Raw genomic sequence first — 24,752 nt, forward strand, 5'->3', positions numbered from 1 at the left:
TCATCATGTGCAACTAGGGCACATGATGCCAGCTGCCTGGAAAGTGGGACTATGTTAGAATGTCTTGAAGTTTCCAGCAGAAGACTGCAGTTCTTGTGTCAGCTTTCTGTCTCAGCAGAATCAAGATGTGCTTCAGTTTGAGCAGCACATGTAAGCCAGCCTTTGTCCAGCATGAGTTAAGTGTTCAGAAAAGAGCATTGGGGCAACAGTTATATGCTCTTCCAATTTGTTCTTCTAAATACATGCAGCATTAGAAGCATCTTCTCAAGTGTGAGAAATCTAAGTAGATGCTTTTCAGTTCTCCTGCCCTCAGCAGTAGGTGTTTGTGAGCACAGGGACTTTGCTTGTGTCTGGTAACTGCTTGTCACAAAGATCCGAATAGAGGAAAACCCGGTTGTGCTTCTCAGTGCAGTTTTCATGAGCATCAAACTCTACCAAAAAAACCCTGCAAAATATGTATTTGGCACATAGGTGGAAACTGCAGCATGGAGAAGCATCTTCTCTAGTCTTATAAAAGTAGCAATAAAGGTGGTGACAGAGCTTAAAAGTCTTGGTCTTCAATTTTACCTAGTAGCCAGCTATTCCCCCTTTTTCAGATAAAATACAGTGAGGCATACAGAAGAACCTCAGGAGGCAAGAAGACTTCCTGTTTTTCTATGCCAGCAGGTTCAGGCTGTATTTAAGATCATACTCTTAAGAAGGTATAAACTGATCTACTAAAATTCAGCAAAAGAATTTGACCTAAACAGTAAAAATATGACTTCTCCTAAGAGACTGTGGGAAATAGAAGATGTTGCTGGCTTATTTAGGCCATTTGGAAGAACGGTCTAGTAACTAGAATAATCTTCCCCATTTCTGTGTAGATGAGTCAGAATTCATTCATTTTACCCTGGCAGTCTAAAGCAAATTTCAGCTTGGATGCAAGAGCAGTCTGTGTAAGAGTATAGGGAATCTTTGCCATAATGAAATTCGTAATCTTCTTCCCATTTAGCAAGAGCTCAGTTCAGTGCCTTTCTCTTGTAACTTTCCCAGTGTCAGTGTCCCTCATTGCTTAGTCTCCAAGGTGAATGCATCTGTGCACCTGAACATCCTTCCCAGCCTCTCAGTCTTGGTATTTTAGCTTTCCTATATTTGGTTTGCTACCTTCTGCTGGTCACCTCTACCTGCTGTAAGCTTCCAAGTGGATGAGATATACAAATTTCATGTTTCTCAAGGGCTTTTTCTGTCTCTTATTCCCTCTTTAGAAGGTTGCTGAGTCCCAGAGGACTCATATCCCTTACTTCTGCCCTTGTATAAAATGGTGGTAATCCTGGTAATCCCCCCATTGCTGAAGGATGACACTTTGTACTGGACTGATGGAGTATCCCAGCCACTCCTTAATGTTTGCACCTCTCTCCTTTGAGAGCAAGTACTTGTCCATAAGGTAATACTTGACCTAAAAATGCTAACAGATCTGTTTACATAGTATTACGTACAATAATCAGGATTGTAACTTACTAATTCTCAGTGGTTTGTGTCCACATACAGAATTTGAGGGATTTTGTGGCTAATAAACGCCTTTTGGATATTGTACTGTATATTTATATCAGAAGTTGATTTTAGTAAGCAGGAAAACCTGAGGAGAATAGTAGGTAATTTAAAAAGAAAAAAAATTCAGAACTCCTACCTTAAAACAGCCATCATGACCCAACATGTAATTGATGCTCTATCACGTATGTTTAAAGTTCATATAATGTTTCAAAGAACAGTGTTTTCTTATTCTGGAATGCAAAGTAATCAGTGGGACTTGACAGAGTAGAAATCACTAACTGAAAACTAAAAAATAAAAACTGGTCCTTATAGCTGTTAAAGGTCCTGATTGTTGATAGTACATTTCCATTAACTCAAACGCATGCAAAAATGTAAGAACCTAATTTTTATGCTCAAGCTGCCAGAATGCATTAGTTGAAAAGACCACAATCAACTAAACCTTGCTATTTGATTTATGTAATGCCAGCAGCTACTCCAACCAGGAAAAGATTCTCTGTGGGCAGAAGGGGAGTTCTTTCCATTCAGCAGTATTATGTATCTCACTTGGAGTAGGAAAAAGGATGTCTGTCACCCAGCAACAGAGGAAGGAAGAAAAAATTAATTAAAAAGAAAACAGAAGATGCAGTTTGCAACACCATGAAAATTGGCAGGGGGAGTAAAGGAGCAGGTAGAGCACCTGAAACTGCTCAATTTTTTTAGAATTCCCTGGGTTTCAAGTTGACAGCATCCCTTTAAACTTCAATTTTACTAGATCTCAAGGCATGCAACATAAGATCTTTGGGTCCCATCTGCTGCACTTGCTTAGCTCCTCTCTGCAATCCATTTTTCTGGTGGTCTGTCAGCTCTGGTTTTGAAAGTCCCAGGCTTTTAAGACAGTCATTTGATAATTTATTTTATTTTTTTTTCCAAGTGTCTGCAGTTTTGCTAGAGCTGCAACCTACTTATTGGGCACTCGGGTCAGACTTCAGCCTTAAGAACCCAGTAGCTGATTGACGTGATTTTAATAGCATTTTAGAATACAGTTGTTAAGTCAGGGGCAGAAGAGATTTTTCTAAAGGAAAAGGGAGCATGGGTCTCAATGGCTCTAAACAGCTTCTGTCTCCTCATGTCGTCTCTTACACTCGGCGGTGAAACACATTATCGAGTAGTGCCCGGAAAGTGGCTAACTGCGTTTGACACACGCCAACTCCCTGCCTCCACACTGGATAATTGCATTGTCAACTGTTCAGCAAAGTGGCAGGTGACACTGCAGCCGGATTGATTGTCCTAGGATGGAGGCTCCCAAGACTGTCAGCCACCCAATCGATAGAGTTTACACAAGACACCATGACTGCATCTGTAACTAATTTCAGTTTGAACTTTGCAAGATGTGGCTGTCCCTGTTTCCTGGCCTCTCTTCTTCTTGGCTTGCATCTTCTCCCTGGATGAGGAAGTTGCTTTCCCACTGAAAGCCTGGCTTTATTTCTTGTTTTGGAGCTGGAAGTGAAGAAATCAATGGTGTGTTTTGTGGTTTCAGAGTTGAGGGCATTACAGCACATGGCTAACTAGCAGCTCCAGTTTTGCAATCAATAGGCTGATCAATTGATTAAATTAGCACTGATTTTTTTTCTTTCTTCTTTCCAGCCTAGAAAAGAATTAGTTGGGGGGGGAGGGGGTAAGATCATATGGGTTTGGCCCATGAAATTTAGCCTTTGGTTTTTCCATTGCTTGGCTGCCTTTCTCCCATGAATACAATCTCTGGGCTCATCATTATTTAAAACAAACTGCATCAGGCCCCACTGCTGGCAACGGCCTACTGTAAGCCAGGGTGTCACTTTCAGCTGTTCACCAGCCTTGCTGCTTCATGCTCGGCTGCCTTAGAAAAGTCATCCTCCAAGCTCTGCTGTGCTGCTTTATTATTGGCAAAGTTGCGACATTCCTGTGATCCCTGTCAGCGGTGCTTATTGATCCAGTGATGTGAATCTGCTTAGTGATTCAAGATTACTTTAATTCTCCCTCTTCCTTTTTTGTTTGTTTCCACCCTCTCCCCAGGGGAACAAAAGCTTTCAGATCCACCTTTCCCTGACTGTGGAAAACGAGCCGTAGCTGCAAAGACCGTGGCTGTTGCTGCTGCTTTTGTACTTCAGCTCTGGATTTTGAAGAGCAGCCTTTGAGATAGACGTGAGACTGTTCTCACCTTAGTGCATCACACTGGCATGAGGCTCTAGGAGGCAGCCATGCATGAATGACCACACCAGGTCAGATCTCTGGTCTGAGTGTGGTTTTTTTCCCCTCTGCAGCCACGATCTGCACCTGATGGGTTATAGAGAGGCATAAAAGAAATCTCTGGGATACTGTGGTGCCATGAGGGGTGGAGAATCCTCTTCTGCAAGCCTTGCAGCAGCTGGCTCCTACCCTGTACAGCAGGGCTTGCCTGCCCTTTGTTCAGCACACTGCTGCAAAATGATGCTAATGGTCATAAAATTATATGGCCCCGTTCTTTAAATGCAGCTGTTCCTCTGATCTGTTAGCAAAGATCACTCTAAGTGTCTGAGACACTGGTAAGCATTCGGGTCTCTGGCAGCCCATTTGTGCTTCTGTGGGAGCTAATAGAAGGCATCAGATGGATGCATCTGCTATTTCAGGTGTACGTTGTAATGACACAGTTGGGTGTCAGTTTTCCAGGTAAATCACTGTTTTGCTTGAAATGGATCTGGCTCCAGAGAAATGAAACCCTTGTAAGCAGCTTTTCATGGCCTCTGAACGTCATTTTTTCCTGCAACAGGGAAGAACTATTCTGTCCCTGTTTGTTCAAGGAAAAAATGGAGGAACAATTTGACTGTCCAAAAATATGGCTGGGTAAGTATTGTGAATCTGCAGAAAGACTGCTGTTCACTCATCTCTGCCTTCCTCTTGTTTTCAAGAATCTCTAATGGCTTTCTCTTTCTTCCCAAACACCTTTTAAAATAAAGCAGCATCCATGCCACCTTGTCCTTTAGTAATAGTTTGGGATACTTCAGCAGCTGATGAAATAAACCCAGTTTAGAGCCATTCTCTGGAAGTGTGTGTGAGGCCTGGCCGTGTGTCTGCATAAACTACTTTTATTGCCTTCATTGTTTTTACTCTCCAAGAAGCCAACGAGTGACATTTCGTTAAGAAAATAGAGTGAACGTGCTGGAAAGGGAGGTTGTGCAGAAGAGGGTTACTGCAAGGAGTGTAATTAGCAAAGGCTACAGTTCTGGAGATTTATGGGAGGCTTTCTTTCTTCTTTCCTAACATGTGTAAATTACCTGTGAGCAGAATGAATACCTCTCCCCAGCCAAAATAGGCCCCTGTAGAGCTGAATGCCTCTGAAATGGATTTCAATTTAGACCCACATACAGAACTTACACAAAATTCTGAGTTTCTAGAATATTTCTGCTGTAGATTTGCCGCCACCTTCTTCCTTGGGGGCCAGACAGAAGAAACATTCGTTACACAGATGAGTTTAATTCTCCATGTGAGCAGCATCCAGTAGTGGTGCAAATAGCACTACTGGCATCTTAGTTTTGCTCCTGTCTTCGCTTGCGTTATACTTGAATGTACATAGAACAGCAGCCCCCCAAAACTGACTTGGCTGCCAAGGTAGGAGTTAAGGAGCAGAGGTGGGGCACATTAGGTCTGTGCTCTCCTACCTGTGCTGATAAAATTTGGCTGTGGTTGGTTGGGTCTGCACTGTCCTGATTGTCTTAACCTGTTCCAAGACATCTCTGTGTGAGCTCATGCCTGCGCAGCAGCCAGCAGTGCTGCCAACACCTGAAGCAGCATATGTTGTCACTTGGACCATCTGCCACTGAATGTGGTAGAGAAAAGGAGGGACTTGAATGTGAGGCCCTTTTATCTGTTCTGTGAGTCTGCTTATATATCATGTTAATGACTCTTGGTCTTAGCAGGAGTCACCACCCACTTGAGAGATGTTGAGATGACGGGTCATCAGGGGATTGCACAAAGGAAGGGAGATTTGAGCAGCAGTGCAGAGGTCAGAGAGGATGTTTAGGCATAGGGGACAACTTAGGAGAAAGAATAGTGCCATGACAACTTACGGAACAGGGAAGAAAAGGATATCTGATGAGATTTATCTCCAGCCATTATTAATAGGCGCATGGAAGAAAGTGGGAAGTGTTTTCCTGCCTCCTTCAAGGTCAGCTGATTGCTCTTGCCTGCCCTTGCCTGCAGCCTGGCAGCAGCAAAGAGGCATGTGAATTTTTTTTTACTTTCCAGACCTCTGAGTCAGTATTTCAGAAACACTGTTACTTGTGTAGAGTACCTAAAATTTTCAGAAACTACCTTGAATTGGTGCTCAGGCTCTGAGGCCAGTCCAAGCAAAGCTGTGTACACAGTGCTGGAGGGTGGCGAGCGCTCTAGGTAAGTGATCTTGATAGGTACATTCTGATTGATGGGGGAGTTTGTCTCCCAAACTGTCACAGGGTTTATAGAGGTGCCACTCAATACCAGTCCTGGAATTGCTTGTCAGAGCACCTGGCTACAGGAGCAATGGGGATTGGAGACAGAGCTGTAACTTTGTTTTTTCTCTGCTTAATGGCCCTGGCGTCTGACCTGCCTGCTCACTCCTGTTTGTCTGGACCTTCAGAAGGCAGCTGGGATTAAGACTGTCAGTGGATTGTGCTGCTTTAGCATTGGGAGGCTAATTGTATCTGGGTCAGCAGCATATGACAAGCAGTTGCCCCCTGTGAAATGCACTGTTAGAGAAAAAATTCTTCTACAAGGAAAGTGAAAGATGTTAGAGAGTCTGTGTTTTAGTTTGTTCTTTTTTCATCTGAAAGCAGTGTTTTCAAATTCACATGTGGAATTACATTCCTCAGGCCCTAGGTGACTCTCCTTGTAAGAGTCGCTGCTGCTTCTGTGAATAAAAGTCTCAGGATCATGTCTCTTGTGAATTCCTAGGTCAAACTCACAACTCAACATTCAGTTGTCAGATTTCACTTTATTAACACATTGGAATAAAGTTCTGGTCCCGAGCATTGACCTCTGGGCAGCAGCACTGACTCAAGAGGTCTTCTCTATGCAGCTTTGCTGATGGCTGTGGATTACTGCCAGACCTTCAGAAGCCTTGCTGTAGGAACCCTTCCCTGGTCCTAGTGCAGGCTATTGAATTGGAAATCACCCAAGTTTAGTGGTAGGGGCTCTTCTAGAGGCTCCTGTTCTCCTTTAGTGGATCCAAAACAATGCAATGGCAAAGGCTGTTGTATTCTATTCTACAGTTTCTGCACTCCGTGTCACATTTTCCTTGCTCCTGGCTGGCAGCATATGCCACTGGCAGGAGCTGGAAGTTGTGAGCCCTCTTTACACTTGGGCTGAGTTAGTGAGAAGCAGGTGTGATCCTGTCAGGCCTTCCTTGCATTTAGCAGTCCTCTTAATCCATTTATAACAGCACTTGTCCAGAAATCTGGTTTGAATGAGCCTGAGATGAATGAATAATGTCAAGCAGTTCAGACGTCAAATATTTGAACAGCTGCGTGGGTGTTTTCACTGGCTTTGTGCATGGAAGCCACCCCAGGAAGTGAGACCAGGAGGGTCAGGTTGAAATTGTGGCACCAAACCCCAGCCTTCCAGAACTGGCCTCAGAATCCATCCCTGCTGCAGAGGAAAGGTTGTTATGATGCTGGTGGCAGGCTGTTTGCTCCACAGGTGATGGAGAACAGAGCTTTGCATCCTGTTCCTTGGTGGTCTCATGTGTGTAGTTTTGAGGGGCTTTTTTTGTTTGTTGATTGCTTGGGGTTTTTTTAAGCAGCCTTTGAAGTCATAAGCCTGATTTCACAGCTTATATTCAGTCTTTTCTGAGTACACAAAGGTTGCTTTGTTTAGCATTGTCCTGGTTTGAGCCAGGACAGAACCAATTTTCTTTCTAGTAATTTTGCTTTTCAGTTAACTCTCTCCTAAGTAGCTGTACTTGCTGAAATTAACAGCACAATTCTCAGTCAGTGTCTGCTTTTAGGACTGATAATGCTCGATGTTCATAGTTAGTGTTGGGCAATTATATGTAGAACCAAGGCCACTGCTGGTTTCTGCTGAACTTGTGCTATGGAAAGAAGAGGAGCCACACTTGAGCCCCTTCTGCAGGGAAGAGCAAGCCAGACAGGTGACCAAAACTGACCAAAGTATTTCATCCCATGTTTGTCACACTTGGTATAAATCTAAGGGATCACAAGGCTCAAGTTCTCTTTGTCCATGACTCGTATCCTAGGAGGACTCTGTCCATTCATCTGCCTTTGATCCCATTCTGTTGTGTTTCTGAATCTGTGCATTCCTACATGCAGCTCCCTCCTGTCACTGACTTCAGGAACCCTGTCTGGGACTTAACCAAGGCTGCCCTGCAGCCTCCGTCATGACTTGAGCATTAAAGGGGGGGAAGCATTACTGGTTTTGTGTATATTTGTACATATTTCATTATTTTCTTCATTACTGTTTCATTAAAGCTGAGTAGTTTAGTTTTCAACTCTCTGTTTCCCTTTCTGGGAAGGGAGAGAGGTTAACAGAGAGCATCTGTCATTTGTTTAGTTGCTAGTTTACTGTTAAGCCTTGACAAGAATACAGTTTCTGAATCAGTTTTTTGTTTTGGTTTAAAGCCAAAATCTGTATTTGGTGAAAAGCAGAGTTGGACCACATTGTAGCTTCCTCAAGTCCCTGACCTGAGAATCCTTGTTTAATTTGAAAAGTAAATCAGCCCCTTCTTTTGCCCCTCATTTTAGTCTATGAACTCCTCTGCTCTGCCCTCATCTCTGGATGAAATGCTGCATCAGGTCAGCCCAACCTGTCACTGTACCATCCAAACTCTTTCTGTGTACCCTCCCTGTGGAGGAGGGATAATACCCTGCCAGGAATGCAAGGGCTCGTATGATAGGGCTAAGTTCAGTAAAAAGTCTGTAGAACATTTTTGTTACAGAGTTAAAAGGGATTTTCTTAAGTACAAAGGTTTCAAGAGCAAGGACACCAGGATTCTGAAGTCAAGGTGTCTTAATGTTTGTAAATTGTATCACAGTTAGCAGGTCTTCTTTTCTTAAGCTCTAACCATAAACCACTAGTTGGCTCAAGTCACTTAGGAGCAAAATTGATGGAAAGGTGCAATTTTTGCTGTGTGCTTGGCATCCTTGCAGAGAGAGGGGCACAGGGAATGGTCCTACTCAGGTTCACTCTTTTGGACACTTTTCCCCCTTCCAGGGCTCTTGCTCCAAGTGTTCATTATCTGGCTAGCATTCAGATCTCCTCTGGGACTTTCCAAGTCAGCTCTAGCTTCGGATGATTTGTGTTTCCCACAGCTACAAGAAAAATTAAGACCTGTGTGTCCAAAGTTTATGGCCTTTGAGAAGTGATGGGCTCAAGTAATGCCAGGTGCCGGGGTGGTGTGACTGCAGGTTAAATGCCATGCCTGTAAATTACCACCCCATTGCTCATTGCGACTTCTAAGGCAGCTTTGAAAAACTATCCAGCTTCTCTGACAGGTCTCTCTTACTCCTCTAAATCTTCTCCCAAACATTGTGATGAACCCAAGCATGCAAGATTTACTGGATGAGCCATTGCAGCAAGAGAAGGTAGGGCGTGAGGTGTTGGCTGGCAGCATGAACTGTGGTGGGGGAACCACTCAGTATGGAGGCTGACCCAGTAACACCACAGAGCTGACCTAGGAGCATGGCTCCTGCAGAACCTGGCACAGGCAGGTGGGGTGCTGCATTGTCTGTTCAAGTTTTGTTACCTCGACTGAAGATTAAGGCTGAAAATTACTTTGAAGTAAAAGGTAGTTTATGCTTCTAGGGAAAGGTTAGTCTTAAAATCATTGTCATGCTGTGGTTATCACTCGTTAAGGGCCTTCTTTGTATTCAGGGAGCAGAAATATCAAATCCATATAAACAAATTTTATTGGGGGCTTAATGAATCGGTGAGAACATTCATTCCTAGAGAGCGACAGTAAAGAACTGTGTCTGCATGGTGTCCTTGGAAATGAGACCTTTGCCTTGCCCTGCTGTCTGTACACATGCAAGCTATTAGAAATACAGCTTCTGGGCTGGAAAAGTGCAAGTTTGCTGCTGGCAGCACAAGCTTGTGGAAGTGTGCTAGCAAGAGCACAGTGGGATGGACAGACTAATTAGGCAGCAAATACCATGAAGATTCATCTTCATAGATGTCTGCATGTAAATTCAATTAAAAGAAGCCTGTTTACAATCAGCCGTAATACAGTCAACAAAATGCTTGAGAACTAAATTAAATGTGTATATTGTTAGCCTGGGCTCATGCCTGATCCACCCATGTTGGAAGTGCATGAGTCCTGTTGACTTGCACTGGAATTTGCTCACAAAAAAAATGTTTGCAAGGGGCTGTTAATGACTGTGGAGTCTCATATTTTCCTCCAGTGAGGTTTGCTTCTATTTAAACACTTCAACTTGTAAAAAATCTCAGCCATGACTATAATAAAAAATACATATTTCTAATTGTGTGTTAGCCTCTCTCTGCTATCTGCAGCTTAAGTAAGGAAAAACACAGAATGTCCCAGTTGCCTTCTCTTACCTGCTAGTAGTGTGGTTTTTGTGTTAACCACTTCTATGAAAAACCTGTCTTCTCTGTTTAGTTTCTAATTGGTTTTTTTGCTTTGAGAAGTCGCTTCCAGTGCCTTCAACTTTCAAGTAACTCATGTGGAGAGCAAAAGTTAAAGAATCTTTCATATTCAATGTTGAGGGGTGCTTTAGAGCGTGAAAGTCTTCAGAAAATTGTACTGCAGTCTTCAGAGTTGGTACCTTTTGTGAGGCTGTTAAAAGTAGAGGACAGCCTGCAGACTCTTGTCTGTCCCTCCATCTTTAGGTCCCCTTCACGTCGTGTCCCATTCAACTGCTCATCCAAATGTTTTGTTTTCTTCCAGGTTCTGGGTTTATCATGTGCAGCGGCAAAGAGAATCCAGACAGCGACGCTGACCTGGATGTGGATGGGGACGACACACTTGAATACGGGAAACCACAGTATCGTTTTTGAAAGGCTCTTGCTGAGAGGGAACCTTGGTGTTGCATCTTCAGCTAGCTTTCATACAGCACTGCTCTAGGTAGTGGTGGATAATCTGTGTCCAGCCCTACTGGAAATGGCACTCTTCCCAGCTTCCGTGTTACTTGAACTAAGGGATTCCCAGTTGGTGCCTTTGACATCCTTCTGTTGATGCAGCACTATTTTAAACCTGATAGGTGAAGTCAGTAGGAGACACTGCAGATCAAAGTTAGTGTTTCTCTATTCAGTTTCGTAAGCAATGTGTTGTCTCCACCCAGGTTTCTTCCACAGGGATTGTTTTTCCTGCTTCATGGATATCAATCGAGTTTATATTCCACAAGACACCCCTTTGTGTCTGGGGGTTCTGTGCAGTAAATATCTCAAGCACTTTTTACCTGCCACTGTCAGAGACTGACTTTTTTTCCTTTGACTAGGCAATATAATGAGCAGAAATAACATTGGGGGCAGTTTTTGGGACTTTCTCTGTCTGGGAGCCAGGCTCTTGGGACACAGTTCTGGGACTTCTGTCCTGCAGCAGCCGTTGCAGCCATCAAGGAGTAGTTCCTGCAAGGGTATTGGGCAGACATTGACTTAGTTGTGATGAGGAGGAATGTATAGTTACAGAGTTAGATTTTGTTGAAATCTGTAACAGCCTTTAAGACTGAAGCCCCAACCTCTAGCTGATAAAAGATCTTTGTACCACAAACAAGTTGTGGAATTGTGCAAAGTAGACTTGCAGAGGCTGAGGAATTGGTTTTCTCCTTCTGCAAGGCTTTGGTGTCATGTTGCCATCAAAAGACTTTTTGTTTCTTTCCACCTAAAAGAAAACTTTAATCCAGGATTAAAAAGCAAGCCTGTTATGGATACCAGCCACTCTTCCTTTGAGGTGTTTCTTGTTGGAATGAATTTATTCTGTATACTAAGTAGTGTCTCAACCATCTCAGTATCCTTTCCACTGCTTTCAGCAGGGCTGTATGTTCCTTGACTCTTTGTGCTCAGGTACACAGAGGCAGACGTTATCCCTTGCACTGGGGAAGAGCCAGGTGAAGCCAAAGAGAGGGAGGCACTCCGAGGTGCTGTTTTAAAGTAAGTGCTGTGCCTTTCTGCTTTGTTTTCATTACTTCTGGGAAATTTCAGTTTGTGGAAGTTACCCATTCACTTGAGTGCAAGGCTTGCAACAAGAGAGAGGTACAAAGAAGCATAATGTAACTGGGGAGTCTCCACTTCTACCCATGCAGCCTTATAAAGCCTCCTCTTACCTCACTGCCCAGCCAGCACCATCCTCTCCTTGAAAATGCTGAACAAAAAGCAAATTCTGGTGATCAAGAATCTGTTGTACTAAGGCCTTATGCATCATCTCACTTAACAATGAAATGTTAGCCTCTTAGTAGTATAATATGATGCCATCTCAATCTTGTTTGGCATGTTAGGAGTCTGGCATCCAGAGTATGATTTCAGTGCATCCCAGTATGTGTTGTGGGGGATGCAAACTGATCCTTCTGCCTTCATCACTGGAGTTGGGGCATGCTGTGTGCTTTGCCCACATACATATGTGGAGAATGTAGGCAGCCAGCATTCAGGGCACTTGGGGAAGCATTTCAGGCAAATAAAATGAGTCCTAACAGGGAGGTAGGATTGCTTTCTAAGCCCTCTGCCCTGCATAAAACAGGGCTTAAATTACCCCTCTGTCTCTTTCACTGAGTGATCCTATGGGGTCAAGGTTGAAGTGACTGATAGAGTAGTGAAATGAAGTTTTCTTACTGCTTAGCCTGTCACAAACACTAGTACAAAATTAGGTTCCACTCCATAGAAAAGTGGCATTTTGCCACAGTGGATCCAAACCATTGATCCGCTCAGTATTTTGCTTACTGTGATAGTCCATAAGCAGAGCCTCAGAGATGCTGAAGCTCCTTCTCAGCCAGGAAAGTGCTATTGTAGCAAGAGAATATTGGGGGTATCTTTTATCAGTAGCTGTGGACACCTAAGAGGTTGGTGAGACAGCTAAGAACCTGAGGCCAGGAGACAACCCAGGTCTTTCATGTGGCTTGTACCTAAGACGTTTTACTGCTTGGGCAAGGTCTTTGTACACCTCCTGGACTCATTTGTCCATCTCTAAAACAGGAGAGATAATGCTGCTTGTAAAAGCCCTTTGAAATTCCAGCACGTTCTGTAGAAATACAGTAAGGTAGCTGATGCCCTGAAGTATGAGGCTATGTTACCTTTTGGGTGCAGCTGTCTAACCTCATACAGCTAAAATGTTAAAGAGTCACAGATGTGCAGCCTACTCAGAAGATTTCTTTCTCTTGCATTCTCTGTTACTGGCTTGCAAGAGAACGGACACAGTTAGGAACAGTCTGTACTTCAGTGCTGCTGTTCTTCATATAGTAAGATGGAAAAGATGGGGCCTGTGAAGCTGTAAAGTTATTCTTAAAATGAGAAGCTATTGCAACACAGGATTTCTGTTCACAAGCAAGGTTTTAATCTTTGAAACAGTGTATTCAAAACCCAGCCTTAGGGCACAGGTGCTGCTTGACTTGAATCCCAAGCCTTTTGTCAGCACCTCAACCACCTGTGATTCAGCCAAGGTTGCAACTAGGAGTGCAGGTTGGGAGAATGTTAGTGTAAATGTGGACTAGCACAAAAACACCCTCTGCAGAAGGGCAGCCACTCAGATTTTGAAGCCTAGACTGATGGATGGAAGTACTGAGAGATGTATAATGGGTGAAAGGGGTAGCTTTTCCTGAGCAGCAAAGTTTTCCATGTTCAATCATAAGCATTCTGCCCTTTTCTCTTTTAGTGGTGGCACACCCAGTACTCGAATAACACCAGAGTTTTCTAAGTGGGCCAGCGACGGTGAGTGTTGGATTTTTAAATTATTAATTTCTTGCTACAGGAGAGCAGATAGGTATTCCCGATCTTCTGATTGCCAGTATTTAGGCAAAGGGTATTTACGAATGCTCTTGCACAGCACCAGCAGATACATGTATGTGTATAATCACACTGTCTTTCTGAAACTTTACAGTAGAAGTAGCTCTAGTCAGTAGCTGCCAAGAGAGTTCCCAAAAATACAGTCTGAGATGATAGAGATAGGGGTTGGATTGACTTATTGTCGTGTCACTAAAAGACAAGCTGCTGTATCACAGAGGGGAGCCACCATCAGAACTTGTCTGTGAGATGGTGGCGTTCAGCTGCTGGAGCTTTAAACTACATAGTCACCTGTTGCTTGAGGTTCTTTTCCAACTGCTTTTTTATCATCTTTCCTTCTTTAAAGAATTTGCTAGACACTTATATCATGATCTGTTGGTTAGGTCTTGTCCTTGCTGGCCTCTGTATGACAAGGAGAGCCTCCAGCACTGAAGCCTGCACCTTTAGAGTAGGAACTCTAGGATCTGTCCTACTTCGTGACCTGTAGTTGAGACTCCACAGCAAATGACTGAGTGGGAAACGGCACCTTTGCATGCATCGTTTTTGAAAGCTCATAGGATTAAGGGGAGAGGGGGGATGTTAAACCCATTTGACTGCTACATTGTTTTATTAGTGCCAGCAGCACTGGCAATGTAAGTGGAAACCTAGTGGAAATATGAGAATAATAAAACCTGGCGCTTTCCAGTTGTAGATGCCAAATCCATTTCCAGAGCTGGGCAGCGCTGCTTCAGCTCCCTTAGGAAGGGAACTGAAGCTCAGCGACCTGAAGATCCTTGTCCCAATGATTTTGTTCCCTGTTCTGTTACTGTAATGCTTTGGGCATTTGCTTCCTAGCTTTGAAAGTACCTAAAAGATATAACTGCTTGCCAGTGGAAGGGGGGGTGGATAGAATCAGTTTTGCCAGGGGCATGCTGATTAAATTGAGAACATAGGTTATCTATCACAGGCATTTTCTTCTGTGGGATAAGCAATCACATGTATTTTCTGTGATGCAGGCGCACTGGCTTGTAGGTGTGCTCAGCTTCAGTGACTACAGCCAGTGAGGTGATGAGGAAGCAGCCCTGATGGCACTTGCTATGAGCTGTTTTCTTAATTTTTTCCTGAAACGAGGGTGCTGAACCTATAGCCCAGGGGCTGGCCCTAGAATGCTTCATCTGGCTTATCCCTGCTCTGGCAGGGGGGTTGGACTAAATGATCTTTCAAGGTTCCCTCCAACCCTTAACTTTCTGTGTTTTCTGTGATCTCCAACCAGTGTGTCACATCCCCTGCAGTGCTGGGAAAAGCCATGGGACTGCTGGTAGAGAAGAGCTATGAGCAGACTGTTCTATCATGCTAGTTCCCTGGCATATGTTTTTTTTCCTCCTTGTGTTTGAAGAGGCTCAGAAAGAGTCCAAGAGCAGGGTCTGTGCTGGGTGGGTATGCTGAAGATCCACCTTTCTGGAAATAGACTTTGGTGTGGCAGCTACTTCAGACCTTTCTGAATTAAATCCTGGCTTAAACAATTGCAAGGATCTGTCAGTATCTTTAGCCTGGAATCATAGAAGTGTACTATGCAGAGAGGTCCTCCTTCCCAGACAGGAACACATATCATTGGTCTTTTTTCTTTCTTTCCAAGAATTGACATGAAAATGACTCAACAGGGCCCTCTGCTTCAGGAACTGTAACTTGCTCAGAATATTTTATTGCAATGATCAGATGGTCTCTTACTAGTTTGTCTGTTCTTCCCTCAGCAGAAATGCCCTCAACGAGTAATGGTGAAAGCAGTAAACAGGAGACCATGCAGAAGACCTGTAAGAACAGTGACATTGAAAAGTGAGTGTAAAGTGGATAGCTTTAATTTTTTTGTTGTTTTAGGAACCGTGGTGTCCTGCCTGGCATTCCGAGAAGCAGTGCCAGTCAGACATTAGGCATGTTTGTAGCTTTTACTGCTGAGAAGGGAAGTTTTGCTCCAGCATCACACCGGGGCTTGGACCTAATGTTGTCCTGACTTGCCACTGCTGTGTTCACAGAGGTCCTGTGGGGAGTTTCCCCCAAGTCACCTGTGTGGCAAGTACTCAGTGACAAGGAACTGAGAGCACCTTCCAAAAGGCCTTTCCACTGCAAAGTGCCTTACTTTAAAATATGTAAATAGAATATGTGTTATTTCCACATAGTCTAGGTATGGTGGGTTTTCAGGTATGTTGTGTAGTGCATAACAACCTAGACTAGAGTTGGGACTTGGAGAGGAGAAGACTTAAGCCTCCTCTAGCCTGACAAGAGCAGCTGGCCTGTCGATCTGTTTTTTGATTCCCCCTCCAAGATTTCTGCTATCAGTGTATTTGTGTGATCCTGCTTTTACTAGAGAAGTGACCTTATTGTTGTGTCTCACTTTCAAGAGCAGTTCTTCACATGTGGTCTCTATTTTGTCTTTTCCATGGTAGCTGCATGCTCTACCTTCCATCTCTTCAGCAAAGGGGATCCCAGCAGCCCTGTACCTTCGCAGAAGCCTCACTAAGAGAATGTTTTTCCTCTCAAGATCCAGATTTCATTTTTGTATGGTTGCTAAAACAAATAATGTCTTAGTTCCCAAGTTTCTGTACCTGCAGCTCTTCCAGTTGGTTCTGAAGTAATCAATATTTGGATATGCAGGGGCTTCTGGCCATCTCCTTTCCTGTCCCTTTCTGCTTGCTTGGTATCCTGCAACCCAGTCCAGTATAGAAACAAATGGTTTTGTCTGCAGTGTGTGTTTGAGTAACAGCATCTCTCCTCAGCTTTCTGTGTGATGCTGGGATGTCTTCCTGCTTAGACAGTTTTGACAATCCAAACCTAAAAGTACAGGCTCTGCACTTCTGCCATGGACTGCAATAATTATAGGAGGGAGGTTGTATTGATTATTGCTTAACATAAAATGTTGTCTCAATATCAAATGACAAACAAAACAGCTTTAATGATGTGGAAGCAATGAGGTAACTGGCTTTTAAGCAGGGAGCATTTACATTTTGGGGATGAGGCCCAGTGATAATTTGGGATGGTGGAAAAATCTGATGATAGAATTAAGCTGACTTTACAGAAATTTATTTTTAATGTATTTTTTTCTTCCTTCTGTCACTTATCATGTCATGAAGGGTTGTGTCCCTGGCACATCAGATTTCAGGATCTCTGATAGTTCAGGCAGCTTCACAGTCAGGGTTTAACTGGGGAAACTCCCTGTTGCAGAGGAAATCTTAGCACTGCTTTGCTGTCTTGGCTATTTCCTTTTTACAAGATTTTATTGGCATGTCCCAGTGTTGACTGTCTGCTGTTTGTTGCTTGCCTTTGGCTAAGGACCACTGAGTTTGGGAGCTCACAGGTCAGTGCAGAAGCAGCTTTATCCTTAGAGTGAGACAACTGTCGTGTACTGTCTTGATGGCAAGGACTCATCCTTTCTGCCCTAATCTGTCAGCCTCTGGCTCAGCCACTGCTTGGCTTCCCTTTGGGCCTCCTGCCTGTCAGCCTAGCAGCCCTCCACACCCAGATCCACTCCTATTGAAAATCTTTAAACTGCAGGAGCTGAAAGGATTTGACATTTTCCAGAACACTTGAGCTCAAGTGATAAAATTGACATAGCTTTAATAATCTGATCAAAGAGGCTTTAGCTAGCACCTTTTGAAGGATCCTGGAATCCTTTCCAAACAACGCTCATGCTAACTCTGCTGTGAAGTGGAGGGATCACATATGTGTGTGCATGTACACGTGTATGCATGCACACCTTTCTCTGCAATAACCATGCCCTGCTATAAGCTTCAGTTCTACAAAAGTCAACAAAACCTAATAGAAATTACAGGAAAAACCTTCTGTCTTGCTGACTCATTCCTATAATGTTGATTTTTTTTTTTTTAAGTAGCAAGGAAAGCTTTTTATTTAAGGCACTTTATTTCACTGAGGTTCAGAAAGAAAGATGGTGCTTCAGGTGGAGAATTCCTGGCTTCCTTTTTTTTTTTCATTCCCCCTTTCCTTTGAGATTTGTGTGTGATAAATAGTTTCTGTTCTGCCATTTAAGGAGTCTGAATGCTCTATGTGCTTGTCTGTGTAGAAGGGTCCTGTTAAATTAATTGATAACAGGAATCAGAGCTAGAAGGAGGGGGGGAAGGGTTCACACTGTCTGGCTGCATCCCACTCCACTGCTAAGCCATGATATATGGTGACCCAGCCCAACAGGCTAAATTGATTCATCTCTAGTTCCTGTTTCTTAATCTGGAGCTAAATTGGTTTCATTTTTCTTGTATTGGGTGGCACATACAGGAAGTTTTTGGCAGCATCACTTTACTCCATTGTTTGTAACTTTAATTTTGCCTTTAAATCTGAGCGTTATTGATTGGCATGTTAAACCCCATGTAGCATCTGATTAGCATTTTTTAAAGTGTCCAGAAGCACATGGCTTACCACCTGTGTCAGCCATGCTCTCCCGTTTAGAGCAGTGGCTAATAGAGTTAGCACTGATCCACATATTGATCCTTCTCTCATTAGAATGACGTTCCTTCCAGTCTTCCAAAAATAATTCTAGGCAAGGATAGCAGTGTGGGTTTGTTTGTTTGGGTTTTAATCCATTAACACAATACAGCAGGCAGTCCTCCTTTTTGGTGTGTAGCTGAAGCTCTTTGCTTGAGCAAGTTAAATTAATCTTAACTTAGGTTTGTGGAAGAGTCTCTTGCATGTGGAGTGACTAAATGGGGTTTGCATTTGTTGCCCCACTCCTTGTGTCCTGATAGATCATCAATAGCTTAGGCAGGTCAGCTTTATCCATGTTGTGTTGCACTTCGGATGGCAGCCAAAGGTAATTAGAGATGTAGTGCTGGTTCCACCTCTCCTTTGCAGTTGTGCCAATGCATCAGTTGCTCAGGCAGGTTTCTCACCACTGGCCTCCCCTGCGTCACATTGAGCTTCAGATGACAGCTGCAGGTAATGAGAGGTGGTGCTGGTCCCACATCTCCTTCCCAGCACTGCATGCAGTCTTAGTCCTGCTGAACGTTTCTGATCTTGCCAACATGAGGTGTCTGGGAGACACCCTGGGGTGCTGAAGGCTCATGGGGCAGGTAAAGGAGCGTCGCACCAGCTGAGCTCTGCCCATCTGCTCTCACTGGAGTCTTCAACAGATGGGCAGAGCTGAATCAGTGCCACACTCCTTTACCTTGACTTAAGATGCAGCTTTGCTCAGGGAGAGCAGCTGGTCCCTAATTGCCCAGGCACCCTCCCCAACTCCTCTGCCAACATCATGCTCTCAGCTGAAGCACTGTCACGTACAGAGTGCTGCAAAAAGCACTTTCCCTGCAAAAAGCCTCCTTCCCAGAGATGCTGCCTGTGGGGATCTGGTGCCATTTTGAAACTGAGGTTCCCCGGGGTTAAAAGCCAGCATCTTAATTCAGAGTGCCAATGTTCAATTTTGCTTTCTGCCACCAGACTAGATTGCAGGCCAGCGAGAGAGTCTGGGTTAGTGGCCCACTGGGTCACCTCCCATTTGTTTTCCTCAATTTTGTGTTGTCATAAATTCATTCCAGCCCGTTGTGGTTGATCAGTTTATCTCCGCCGGGGCAGGGAGCGCTGCGAGCATGATATATGGCACAGAGCATTGTAGCCAGCCTCTCCATGAATCACTCCAGCTGTTTGGTGTCAGCCCCAAAGCAAACAGGGCCCGGACGCTGAGCGTTGACTACGATGAGCTCAGTATGGGAAGAGACATGACGTATGAATGTTTATTTAATAATTCTCTAATATTTCCAGCGGAGTGTGGCTGTGCCTTCTGGGGGGGGTGAGAGGGAGGGGGAGGTTGAAGAGGGAAACTCTAATCTGTTGGGGTGGGTCATAAATCAGGCAGACAACATCATTAATCAGGGATGGGACAGAAGTGGAAGGAGGTGGGACTGGAGCTGCCATCCTCGGTGGGAAGGGGGCTGTGCTCTTTTTTTTCGTAAAACAAATCTTGTTTCTGATTCTGCTTGGCCCCAGCCGTGCTGCCCGCATAATAGCAAACCTGGACACAAGGCTGTTTCAGTGAGTATGCTACCTCTGCTATAAACCTTGCAATGCGAGCCTGCCAAGCATTAAATCCCTTTATAATTATCTTCTTTATATAGCACTTCATGCTCATCATGCTTCATTGGATGAGACACTCATTGGGTTAAAAAGAGGGTTTTAGAGACAAAAAGCATTGTATTTGTTTTATTTTTCCTGTCTTCTCTTTCCTCCCCTTCTCCCCTTCCACCTCACCTCTTTACAGTCTTAGCTTTGAAAGCATCACCCCCAGAGGGGCTCTGGCACGGTAGCGCAGAAATGAGCATCAGTTAAAATTAAAGAGAGTTCGGGTTGGGAACTTTGTGCAAAGAGTCAAATGTGTGAGAGCAGTCAGGGCAGCAGCTGTGTCTGTCACAGGAACCCTGCTCTAAGGCAGGCATGTTGAGCAGGAGCAGAGTGAGCGTGAAGCCAGAAGATTAGCAGAGACTTGAAGGGGAAGGAGCCACACTTCAGCTGTTACGTCAGAGCCAAAGGGAAGCTGTTGTGCATCCACAACAGAGGATAAGTGCTCCCCAGCTTCTCCATGGCATCATATCACTGTTAGGCTTCCACTGTTGGTGGAAGACAAGAACAAGCAAACAAAGAATTTTAAAAAATAAGTAATAAATGAACTAAGCCTTTTGTGCTCTTCAAATAGAGAGCATGATGCTTCTGGTGGGTCGTAGATCTGCCTGTCTAACCTAAAGACAGTATCCAAGAAGCTGAACTGAAGCATGGGACTGTCAGAGCCAGGCTGAGAAAGCACTGCTGGGTGGAGTGCTGCTTGCATCCAGATATTTATCTTTATTAGGTTTTAGTCCTTTTCTCCATACATTAGCATGTAATACATGCTTGTAATGCGTACTGGTGTTCAGTGCTGGAAGGGTGTATAGGTAGATGCTCAATTTCTTTATGAAGTGAGACTTGGCCATTACTTCACCCTTTAGGCTGTGGTAGTGGAGAGCAAGCTGCTGGGCTGCTTTTCTTTTTTCTGTTTCCTCTTTTAATGGTTCAGTAGAAATCACACATGCCAATTGTGGTCTCAAACACTATTTCCACTGTGCCAGCTGAAATCATACTGGTGTTGTGGGGCATCCTAGGTGAGTGGTTAAACCTCAGCCAAACAGGCTGACTGCACGAGCTCAGACCTGGAGGGCAGGTGGATCTCTGTTTAGTGCAGCTGTGTCCAGAGGTTTGGCCTAATTTTCATGCCTTGAGGCAGCTTTCTATAGAGTTTGACATCTTCCTGTGGGGAAGAGTTCTTGAGTCTGTTGAGCCTGTGAATCTAGAGCTGAAGAGTCTTCAAACCCATGGTGGCTGTCAGCTGTGGGGGCAGTACCATCCATGTCTCCTAACTGATGAAAATCCCAGGAAGGAATTACATTCCTTGTGTTGGGGGCGTGACTTAAGCAACTTGCCATTTGTGTCTCTTTGCCTGCCCCTACTTTTCTTTTTTTTCTTTTTTTTTTTTCTTTTTTTTTCTTCTTAGTTTCAGAAATGCTGTTAACTTTAATTTGTGGAGTTGCTTCCTGGGAGTGAAAAATCAATGGGGGGCTATCACAGTGTGAAATTCGACTGTCACTATTGAGCTATAGAGTTAGCAAGATGTCTTAGAAGGTAAAAAATAAATCGTGGCCCAGCAAGTGCTCAGCTGTGCTATTTCAAAGGGGATATGAGGCTGATGGTCCGTTAGAGGGTACTTCAGTTAGATGGATGATGATTCTCTGTGAAATATTGGAGTTATTCCATAGGTAAGAGAAACTTTAGCTTATAAAACACAAACAGCTGCCTTCTAGCAGATGAATTCTGCCCTTAGATGTGTGAGCAGCTTGTCAGAAAGAGTACTCATTCCTAAAATTAGCCTGTAGTGTTTAACAATGTCTCTGATGGAGCATTGCAGACCCTGCTGTGTTCCTCATGAAAATATTTTGGGGATGTGACTGTTTATTCACAGCCCTTACCTATGCTGCAAGAATTAAGGGGCAAAGACTGATGCTTTTTCTTTTTTTTTCCAAGAAATGTTTGCATTTGGACAACAAATTATCCAGATGCTTTCAAGAGAAAAGTAACAATCATTTTTACTTAGTCTCCGTTGTCTGTTTGTTGGAAATGTGCTTTTGCAGAGCAAAAAAGGGATCATGTTGTGCCCCATCCTCTGCCAGTTTGCTGTTGCTCTTGTGCATCTGTTGAAGGGCAGCCCTGGCCATGCAGGCTGTCTGAATGCTGGCATTAACAAGGCTACTGCTTTCTTTGGCACTTACTGACTGTTGTGGCAGGACTCAGTAAGTGTTTGTGCTGTGCCAGCTGCTGTATGACGACAGGATGATTGTAATTATGGCTCTTGGTAGTTTATGCATTTCTTAGACTGTAGTTAGTGAGTATAAATATTAAGTAGTGCCAGAAAAAAAAAAAATCCAGTTCTCATACTCTTGCTAAACCATGTCTGGGGCAAGTATGGAGTCTGTAATTATTTCTCTTATACTTGCATGTGCTGAGGGGTGCCTGCTGCTGCAAGAAGGAGTTTTGAGCTGCATTTAGTAGGAGTTTTGTAAAGATTTCCCAGAGAATTTAATGACAGAAGAATTAATTGTGCTTTCATATCTCCTCTGCCTCAGTCACACAGAACCCAGCACTGCGTTCACAGAAGCAGTTGTAATAGCATAATAGCAAGTAATGTAACTCAGGTAGTTTAGTATGTGTTGATTTCTTCCTCTGACTTCCGTGTCAGTGTGTGTCCTAACCATAGTTGCTCCCCACCACTGCAAGCACTTTATTCTATTTCTCCCTTCTTTCTTTCTTTTTCATGGTTGCCATACCCAGAAAGCTGCTGTTTCCCAATCAGCTGCATAAGCATTCCTGCTCTTCCCTCAAATAGCCAGCTGATGACCTGTGCTTCCTCTGTGTTGCTGGTTTCCTCTTCCAGCTCTGGGACCACAGTTGGTTATGCAATACTGATGTGGTGGTCTCCTTTAGTAACCTCATGTTTCTTTTTGAAGGCATGATTACCACAAATGATGCTAATTCTGATCCTTTCCCCTTAAAGGAAACAGCAACAGTGTAAAAGTTCTAGGGCGGCAGCAGCAGTTGTAGGAAGCTGTCTGGAGGATGTGTTATCGCGCTGCCCTTATGTACCTCCAATCAGTGATGGTGAATGGAAGCTCTGGAAAGCGTATCACCTTCAAAGTAAAGCCCTTAAAAGGCTGCAGATGAATCCAAGTGCTGGTGTAGTAACATAGATATTTCCTGTTTATTTCATCTGTTTGGATGCAGGCCATGGGAGTAGAAGGCATTTCATTGTGCACAAAGGCCGACCGTAAGACTCCTCTGGATGTCCAACTTTCTGAATACCTTTCAGCCTTGGGAATTTACTATTCCTCTTTCACTTCAGGAATGTTTTATAATTTTGTGCCTTCATTGTCCAACCAAGGCTACCAGGCCACCTCCAGGCTACAGTAGGATGACAGGCTACAGCTGCCATAAGTCTTCAGGTAGAAAAATATACCTGCCTAGCTATACGTGGAGCTTAGTCATAATCCAAATGTTTATTTGTGGCTGGAAACAAGTTTCAGTGGCCTGGAACCTCTGACCTGTGTGTTTTAGTAGGGAGAGGAGCTGGATTTTCCATTTTCACTGCCTGCCCTTTGTGGCCCTGACTTATGTAAAGATAAAAACCATGATGTACCTCACAGCTCTGTTAGGAGCACAATTAAGGTCACCAGGATGAAGGACATATTTGAAAAGTGAACTGAGATATTAATAATTTAAATGTGTAATTATTTCTCTTTAGGAACTTGGTTTAAAGAATAATTTTCTAACTTAGCCTTTGCTGCCTCAACAAAACACTGCTGCAGCAAAATACTCTTCTGTAATGTGCTTTTTTCCTCTATCACCAAAGCAATGGTATTGTGTTTATTTTTTCTTTGGAACAGGGGACATAGTCTGTAAATCGAAACCAGAATGACCCATGCATTCTTTCTCCCAGCTTTCATGTCGAACCATAATTGCTCAAATGGCACATTTAAAATTTTGGCGCAAGCTCAGACTTTCACTAGCTGCCTTTTTAAATCAGTCCCTGTGGCAAGCGGATACTGTGTAGCCCTACAAATGCATCTAAACATGCTGACTCTGAGGCTCCTTCCATTCTGAATGATCAGCGGTGCCATCTGTCTCTGTTTTGATTGGGGCTGGGCACATGTGTCCCAGTGAAACGTGGGCCAAAAAAAAAAAAAAAAAGAGAGGGAGAGAAAGAGCCAGTGCCTGAATTTACTTCCCACCTCTGTAAAGACATTGTTGGGTTCTGTGTTACGGAGGCGGAGGAGATATGAAAGCATAATGAATTCTTCTGTCATTAAATTCTTTGGGGAATCTTTACCCGAGTCCCTACTAAATGCAGCTTAAAATGCCTTCTTGCAGCAGTAAGCTCCCCTCAGTGGTATTGCAACGGTGCATGCAAGTGTAAGAGAAATAATTCCTCTGTGGGGAAAAAAAGAGAGACAATATTTTTGGTTTGCATGAAGATGAAATTAGTCGGAAGCAAACTCTGAATTTGGCAGGCAGATGCTGGTATTAACAAGTTGTGCAAGCAAGTATAAAATAGAGGCGCTCGTGACTGAGAGCGCCTCGGCATCGTGTGTGTGTGTGTGTGTGTGCCCTTGCATGCACCCTGCTCCAAATTCACAACTTAAAACACGGAAATTAGAATGGGGAACATTGCATTATTCATAACTTGGCAACCAGAAGCTAGGGCATTTTGCCAAAATAAACTATTCTCTATAATTACAGGTGAAGCAACATTCCTTAATATCTTACAATACAAAAACATACATTAATCAAGGAAAGAGTGCTTGGTTTTGTTTTTTTTTTCCTAGAGGACAATATATTAGCATCCTTGCCAATTTCCTCAATACACGTGACAATGTGTTACAGGATTATAAGTCAGCCTTTTTAAGAGAGGTTAGTGTGAAAACAAATAAACCAAATAAATTAGATTTTTAGCTAAATAGAGGAGTAGCCAGCTCCTAAAACGCTGATGTCTTGCCAGAAGAATTGCTTTTAGCACTGTCATTCTCGCAGACTGAGGGTCTAAACTTCACTTGGTGTGATTTGACATGGCTCTGTTGCAAACAGCTTTGCTGAGCAGTTTTTTACTGCCAGGGATCTGGCTCCTTCTGCTGTTACCAGTTCATCTAGAGAAATAAAATTGCAGTGCCTCGTGCCAATCTGGTAGCCCCTGACTCACAGCAGTCTGCCACCAGTGCCTGACACTGGACTTCTTTCAGAGACTTCAC

At 43.7% G+C, this 24,752-nt stretch overlaps 1 protein-coding gene across 1 annotated transcript in view; it reads left to right on the forward strand.

Moving 5' to 3' along the window:
- The window catches only part of RNF220 (ring finger protein 220), a 217,029-nt gene that overhangs the window by 174,814 nt on the left and 17,463 nt on the right, over nt 1-24,752 (forward strand). Inside the window, 4 exon segments of the mRNA XM_030455208.1 lie at nt 10,418-10,514; nt 11,533-11,619; nt 13,331-13,386; nt 15,192-15,270. Of these exon segments, the coding sequence (XP_030311068.1) occupies nt 10,418-10,514; nt 11,533-11,619; nt 13,331-13,386; nt 15,192-15,270 (319 nt within the window).

Source organism: Calypte anna, chromosome 8 (assembly GCF_003957555.1).
Source record: "Calypte anna isolate BGI_N300 chromosome 8, bCalAnn1_v1.p, whole genome shotgun sequence".
NCBI classification, from domain to species: Eukaryota; Metazoa; Chordata; class Aves; order Apodiformes; family Trochilidae; genus Calypte; species Calypte anna.